The sequence below is a fragment of the Anastrepha obliqua genome, chromosome 1, assembly GCF_027943255.1.
Source record: "Anastrepha obliqua isolate idAnaObli1 chromosome 1, idAnaObli1_1.0, whole genome shotgun sequence".
NCBI lineage: Eukaryota > Metazoa > Arthropoda > Insecta > Diptera > Tephritidae > Anastrepha > Anastrepha obliqua.
This window is the reverse complement of record NC_072892.1, coordinates 59,562,284-59,570,332: the sequence shown is the minus strand read 5'-3', so window position 1 is coordinate 59,570,332 and position 8,049 is coordinate 59,562,284. Positions and strand designations below refer to the sequence as shown.

At 36.3% G+C, this 8,049-nt stretch overlaps 1 protein-coding gene across 1 annotated transcript in view; it reads right to left on the bottom strand.

The window, feature by feature from the left end:
- Nucleotides 1-2,729: 2,729 nt before the first annotated feature.
- LOC129253086 (relaxin receptor 2) overlaps nt 2,730-8,049 on the bottom strand; it is a 60,240-nt gene continuing 54,920 nt past the window's right edge. The window contains exons 8-12 of the mRNA XM_054891331.1: nt 5,658-5,729; nt 5,048-5,491; nt 3,464-4,008; nt 3,128-3,328; nt 2,730-3,033 (exon numbers count right to left, since the gene is read on the bottom strand). Of these exons, the coding sequence (XP_054747306.1) occupies nt 2,990-3,033; nt 3,128-3,328; nt 3,464-4,008; nt 5,048-5,491; nt 5,658-5,729 (1,306 nt within the window). The 3' untranslated portion in view covers nt 2,730-2,989. The remainder of the gene's footprint in view (nt 3,034-3,127; nt 3,329-3,463; nt 4,009-5,047; nt 5,492-5,657; nt 5,730-8,049) is intronic.

Sequence of the window (8,049 nt, the reverse complement as noted above, 5' to 3'; positions counted from 1 at the left end):
TGCGGCATTTGCTGACCACCTTAGAGGTTGTCGACTGTTTGGGAGAAATTTTATCGCCGCTTAGCTATCAGTGAAAATGTAGATATCATCTCCAGGCATCGCATCACACTGTACCAGTGCCACGGCTATAATTATTCCCATCAGTTCAGCTTGAAAGACATTAAAGTCTTCGGGAAGCTGAAAACTGAAGGAGATCACCAGATGTTCGGAATATAGACCTCCGCCCACCCTGCCCTCGAGCTTTGATCCACCTGTGAGGGTAGAAGGGTCGTGAACGTTGTAGTGGCAATTGCAGGCGGGACTGCATAGTACACCTGTCCGGAAATCCAGTTGTTGTTGTAACCAAAATATAATAATTATTTCATAAAATTATAGAAACATTGTTTTAGATTTGTTCATGTCGCAAATGACAAAATGAGAAGATTGATGAAGATGAGATTAAGTAAAAAAACTTTTTGCCAACGGATTTCGATCGGCGAAGTTGTCTAGTGATGCTCTTCCGATGCCTATTGAAATTTTGCATTTCTGGAATAAGTCCGAGGCGGCCCATCCTTTGGTTAACGTTGCAACGCTAACGGAGTAAATCTTTTTTTATTTATGCTGATACAGTGCTCGCCCAACGAAACAAATTCCAATTTAAAAAAGTTAAAATAACTCATAACACATACATATATAATTATTAATTTTATTTTTTTATTATTTTTTTTTGAAGGAGTCAAACGTGGTAAAAATGTTAAAAGCTACAGAAAGGCACAATTTCAAATGAAGCGAGCTTGTTTAAGTTATGTTGACAAATGAGTTTTTTTAAGTATACTCACACAAATATAAACCTTTTTTTTTAATTAAAACCATAAGTAACCACCAATTTCTGAATTTTTCATTTAATACTTTTAGATTATTGGCAACAAAACTTGAGAAATAAGAGGTTAAACTTGAGTAAGCACCACCAGAGATGTTGGAAAAACATCTATGCAATGAAAATATCGATGATTTGCTTCGATACATTGAAAATTTTTAATTCATGTAGCATCGTAATGGGTGATGTTGTCGCGGAAGAGGCACATCGAAGCAAATGATCGTCCGTTTCTTCGGAGAATCTGGTCATGGCACAATTGTGCTTCAAAGAAATTCAAAGCAATCTATCCTAAGTGGTACATAACCATTTGTTTGCTAGAAGGTTTTGGAGAATTAAGGAAAACCAACCGCCGCCTCACTCTCACATACAATCTCTCGCACCTAATGATGTTTTTTTGGTCCCAAACATCAAAACTATAATGCAAGGTCAACGCTTTTTAATGCCTGAAAAAGCTGTTGAAGCTTTTAAATAACTCTTTTGGAGGTATCTACTTCTGGGCAAAAGTGGTTTGAAAATTGGTTCAAGCGAATGCAGAAATATATTGACTTCCATGGAGAATATTTTGAAAAAAAATAAAGCAATTTTCATTATTATTTTACTGTGTTTTGATTATTGGACTCAAAGTATAAAAGGCAACCCTCGTATAAAGCTTTAATTTCTCACATTGCACAAAGTGCCCTATGAGTATCTTACGATCTTTGCAATTTGCTGCCCTCTGAAAATTTATTCAGAGGTATAGAAGGGCTTATAGCTATTTTTTATCTTTGTTGACTTCTTTCCCATTTATCGAGCCATGTTACAGTGTTATTTTTAACTTGTTGAAGAATGTTAGTAGTGTTGTTTTCTTCCATTTTATCTGATGCCATTGAGACCGTGCCATCAGCAAATGCAGTTTTTTCTTGTTGGGATCGGTATATCAAATCAGGTACAGGTATCAGTTGAAAATTAGGTACAATAGAGGTGCCACGACAGTACTTTGAGGTACACCGTTGTCATTTGCATCGCGCTTGAGCATTCGTAAGTAACTAAGTAAATTTGACTGAGCTTATGCATAGTCCTTTAAGCCACACCCTGTCAAAAGCGTGCTATATCTAGGTAGCCAGCTGAGCAGAATCTTTTATTATCCATATTCTTTAATATTTTGTTTATAGCTAATCCACAGAGCTTCAGCACAGTTGAATGCTGTCGTCTAAACCCAAATTGATGGCTTCGATTTTTATTTTTCTCTCAGTATTTTGTCTAATCTGGCAAAGAATATTTTTCAAACACTTTTGAAAGAATGGTCAACAGACTGATGGGGCGATATGAAGCCGTTTCTGTTGCATTTTTACCTGGTTTGGGTATCGCCGTTATTTGTGCAACTCTCCAAGGGCGTGGGAAGTACTGCCTTTTTCTTTTATATAAAGTAAAAAACCAACTCCATGCCATTTGAGTATTATCACATTTAATTAAAACAAGAATATTTCTTTGCACGTTTTCAGTTACATCAAATACAGTCAAACACACACACACATACATTACGTACATTTTAAATCACTTATGCGTATTTTCGTTAACATTTATGATATTTACCAACTTTCAAAGACACCATTCAATATTTCTATAGTAAAATTGTACATTACTTAAGCCATTTGTGTGTATTTGCACGACAAAAATAAGAAGTTATTCAAAGAAATGATAAACAAAATTGTTAACGAATACATATTTATATATAGTTATATAATACTGGATTTATGCATACATACATACAAACCATATACTAAACTACATGTAATCAGTAATCAGTATAGAGTATACATAGATGTATGTATGCATGTATGCATGCATGTAAATGCTTCTCAATTTCTTTGGTAATATAAACTGCTACGGCATTTGTTGTTGTTGTACTCGACATTTTGAGGTAGCAAACATTGTACATATCTGTAGCTGTGTAGATACATATTGTTGCACTTAAGGCTGTATATGTATGTGTACTTATTCATAAATCTAAGAATGTACGTATAGACTTATATTACTTATGTATGCACTCGATAATTTATGTGGGAATACCCGCTCAACCACTTAGTGGTGTCGAAATACCATATATGTATATCCATGCATGAATTTAGATAGGGGGGCGGAAAGTAGGTGCACTCAGTGATTCACTGTCAGCGGTATGGCTTTCCCCGAAGAATCATCTAAAAGGAGGAAAAAAAATTGTTCATATTATTGAAATGACCTCCCAACAAGTTGAATCGAACCACCACACAACTCATTGATATTGAAACTCACCCGGATTTGATGATGCCGTAGCGGTTGCAATCGTCGTCGCTAGACCGTTGGAGGGCTCAGCCCGACGTCGCGATGTAATTTTTTTCCAACCGCGTAGCAGTATTTGATTGCGATATTTTGGCGTGGTGAATGTGTAGAGCAGCGGATTGACAGCGGAATTCAGTGGTAAAATAAAGACTACCAGCCAGGCATAGATATCGTCTGCTCGTAAAAACGGCACAGACAAACACACAAATATTCGAATAAAAATATATATATGAAAGTATGTACATTCCGCGTGCAACATTGCGTATGAGTAACATAGAAATGTGTAATAAAATTTACGTTTTTGCTCACCCGAAATGTTGTAGTTGAAGAAAACCCAAATCTTCACAGCAATAATGGGCGCCCAACACAACACATCTGTCAGCACAATGAAGAAGAAGCGCACCGCAAACTCACAGTCGAGCAGGGAAAGTGGTGTAGCTTTACGCGTACGCCAAATTGAGATGAGCAAAGCGGTGTAGAGTAGGGCAATCATCACTAGTAAGAATAAGTTCACGCCCAAGAATATAAATGCCGAATATTGCCAACCAAGTGGATATGGTTCTTGTATGTGGAGGGGAAAGCAAGTGCCCGAGTAGGTGCCGTAGAATTTGGTGCTAGAGTGCCAAAGCGCAACGGGCGCAACAGCAATACCCATGCCCATCAACCAAATGACCAGTAGGGCAGTAAAAATGTTTTTAATATCGATGCTGTGTTGACCACGAAACGGATCGGCGATAAGTAGAAAGCGTTCGAATGACATGAAAGCGAGTATTAGCATAGAAACCTCGGATGAAGTGACGGCCAGGGAGCCGATGGCAGTACACTGCCAGGAGGTGATCCAATCGAGCGCGACTCTGTGAAGGGAGGGCGAGAAAGAGAGAGCGAAAACATAAGGCATAGAAATTAAATAAAGATTGGGATATACAATAAAAATAAATTAAATATAATTCACTAGAATATTCTAGTTTACCTCTAGACGAGAAGAGAGTTTGAACTTTTTGTCAGGAAATTTTTCAGCTGGAGTAATTTGAGAACGAATATGAACATGAATTTGAGTATGAATGTGAATACGAATATGAATGTGAGTGAATATGAATATGAGTACGTGAACATAAAAATGAGTATGATTATGAATATCGAAAAGAGTATGAATACAAATATGAATAGGAATGTGAATAAGAATATGAGTACTTGAATATGAATACAAATATGAGTGAATATGAATATGAATGTGAATACGAATATGAATATGAATGGGAATATGAATATAAATATGAATGGGAAAATGAATGTGAATATGAATATGAATACGAATACGAATATGAATATATATATGTATATATAATTGGCGCGTACACCCTTTTTGGGTATTTGGCCGAGCTCCTCCTCCTATTTGTGGTGTGCGTCTTCAGGTTGTTCCACAAATGGAATATGAATATGAATGTGAATACGAATATGAATTATGAATGTAAATATGAATATGAATTATGAATGTGAATGTGAATATAAATATAAATATGATTATGAATATGAATGTGAATATGAATTTAAATATGAATATGAATATGAATATGAATATGAATATGAATATGAATATAAATATGAATGTGAATATGAATATGAATATGAATATGAATATGAATATGAATATGAATATGAATATGAATATGAATATGAATATGAATATGAATATGAATATGAATATGAATATGAATATGAATATGAATATGAATATGAATATGAATATGAATATGAATATGAATATGAATATGAATATGAATACGAATATGAGTGAATATGAATATGAATGTGAATATGAATATGAGAATTCATATAATACGAAAATACTTTAACTTCAACTTCTGGAAAATATTTTAAGACTCTTTTACTTACTTATAATACTCGTTCCGATAACGGTAATCCTGCACACCAATTGTTATCAAATAGAAGCCCATTAATATATCAGCCAGTGCCAAGTTGCGTATAACCATAGTCACGCCAGCATTCTCGGCTCGATAGATAAAACGTCCCCAAAGTACCATCACATTTCCGATTACCGTCACAAAAGCCATTATCCATGCTGAGTAGCGTAGCACTGGTTTGCTTAGTAGATCGCGAAATGATGAAATCCCATCACTATTCGGCTTGCACATACGAACTTGAGGAGTCATCGAGCAGAAGTAAAAACGATCAAACACGATGTATTTCAGATTGGGTATCTGACTGATGGCATCAAATTCGATCTGCTCGAAATTAATTCCCGTCAAGTTAAGATAGGAAACATTTAAAGATCGTAGTAGCTGATGGCCGATGTGTAGTGGAGTGTGACTAAGGGAACTGAGATGAAGTGGGTAAAGTGTTAATTAAGAATGAGAAGGCTGTTCAAGTTTTTACATTGAGGGGATATTAAGAGTGTGGAAAGCTTATTAAAAACCCGCATATTAAACGCACTGTTATAGATATTTAGGTAATTATATTTTAAATTTGTGTACTCAATACTCACAGCGCTTCCAAGCAACTACTTCGCAGAAAGACTTCACCAGAGAGCTCTTTTAGCGGATTGCCAATAAGTCGACTATCATGTGAACCCAATTAAATGAAGAAATAGAAACAAAGTTTGATTGCTTTATACTATTGATAATTTAGTATTTCGATACTTAACGAAAATACTTGTCATATTCAACTTCTCAAGATATTCTTAAATACTTATATAATATATTCGACTTGGTGTGCGGTGGCGTATGAGTGACATCCTTACAATAAATTGAACGTTAGCTGACAACGTTGATGGCTATTAACACGCATCAGTCTCCTGTGCCAATTTGATGCCAACACCTCTTCATTTTGTGTGGAAAATATAAAGCACAATGAATATTTTTTCATTTGGTATTTATATTTCAATATATTTTGATTTGTTTCTCCTCGCATAAGATAGATTTTTTGATGCTGAGTCAAATTGACACTTTTTGTCTGTGGCTTATGCGTGTTAAATACTTTATTGTCGTTTGCAATGGTAGAACAAATGTAAAATTTGTAATGCTTGCTTGGTATTCAAATAAAAATATATTTTTTAAAATTAAATAAAATTTACAATAATCGCTTCTCCAAAGCGCGTCTTATCAACTAAATTTTCAAATGCCTTGTAGACCGGTTCTGTCTACATCTCGCCGCTAATCAACCATTATTCAAATGGACAAAAGGGAAATGTACCAACTAATTTTTGTTTCTCTGAACACTGGGGTACTCACACAGTCAAACTAGGACTGCTGACATAAATCTATTTTTCCAGGAGCGTAAAGATGTTGAAGGCTCTTTCGTACGACTGCTCAGCATTGTGTAGGATTCGAATGAGGAGTTTGGCAAACCTTATCTTAACTTTAACATAGTTGAACGATGCTAATGTACTGAATTTGCTTGGATTTCCAAACTCCGTGGGTTGAATTTAATAGAAATATTAGGTTTTCCCCTCGAGCGTCTTACCCATACATTTTTGTTAAAAATATTGCGTTTTCACTTTGGAAAACATTCGATAAACAAAGAAGATTCATCTCACTGAGGCTTTCAAAAAATCAATACACGGCTTCTCATGGGTGCACCAACGGGGCACTAGTTAGATTATATTAGATGAATGCTTCCACGGAGAAAAACTTGCTTGGATGTGACTTTAATTCGCCAGTTGTACTACCATTAGAAGTAGGAAGAATGAGAGAGAAAGAGAGGAGCGGAGGGTGTCGATATTTGAATGTTGGTAGTTACTGGTAACGAGTTACGTTAGTGAAAAGAGGTTGCATGCAAAGTATGACATTCCGCAAGCGGCTAATATCTAAAACTTTTAGCTCCACAGATGTGGTTAGAAAGCGAAAGCGAAGAAATGTGAATTTTAGCAGCGCGTAAGTAGAAGAACTGAAGTGTAAGTGCTGTAGTGATTCTAATTGCTATCCTTCAGACAGCAAAATAGACAATACAAAATGGATTCGAATTCATGTTACGCATCATCACGTGGATACTCAACGGATAATGTCCGGTTAGATAACCTACCACTAGCGAAAGTTGCGGCTTTATTAGCTTAAAAGGCTCTCTGGAATGCCTCCGATCCACATGTGGTTCTCGCGAATTAAAATATTAGAACTCAGTGCTTGCTGATCTGGGTAGAGGCTCACGTTTCCCAGATTCCAAGGCTGGAACACGTAGTCAACGAAACATGTACCCTTTTCTTGTGCGTAGACAACACCTTGAAAGGCACCTGCTTAGCCAGCTCATCAGCTATCGATTTTTCTGCAATGTCCTTCTCACCTGGAATAAATATGATTTTGATGGCGTATTATTTAGATGCCAAAGAAAGTGAAATTATGAGTTCCACAACCATATTTGAATGCAACATCACTGAGTGTGATTACTGTCGGGCTGAAAAAAATTTGTTTATTTGTGTTGCAATAGTGAAGTAGCTAATTATGTTTGGAAAAGACTACGGTGTTCCGGAACCTAAACGTGAGCTTTAAGGGGCACTTCTCGCAGAAAATTCCTAAGCACACATTTTTTCCAACTTCGAACCATCCCCATAAAGGTTGACTGGGTACAGTTTCCAGACTTTAAGCCCGGTCCTTCTTACCTTGCGAGCATGTGGGTAGCACCCGTTTGGATCCCACGTGGATGTGTACAGATTAGTTACGGCAGATTCGAAGTATCCTGAAGTGCCCATTAGTTTATTCTTTTATATTATATAAACAGGGCACTGGACTTTTGCTGAAATGCTCGCCAGGATTGGAGCGTCCCATTCTATTGTCGTTAATGTAGGAGCTGAATGGACGAGGAAGAGGTAGAGTCCATTCAACATTTTCTCTATAACTATTCTGCACTTCCTCATATCCGCGAAATTACTTTTTGGAGCGTTTAGA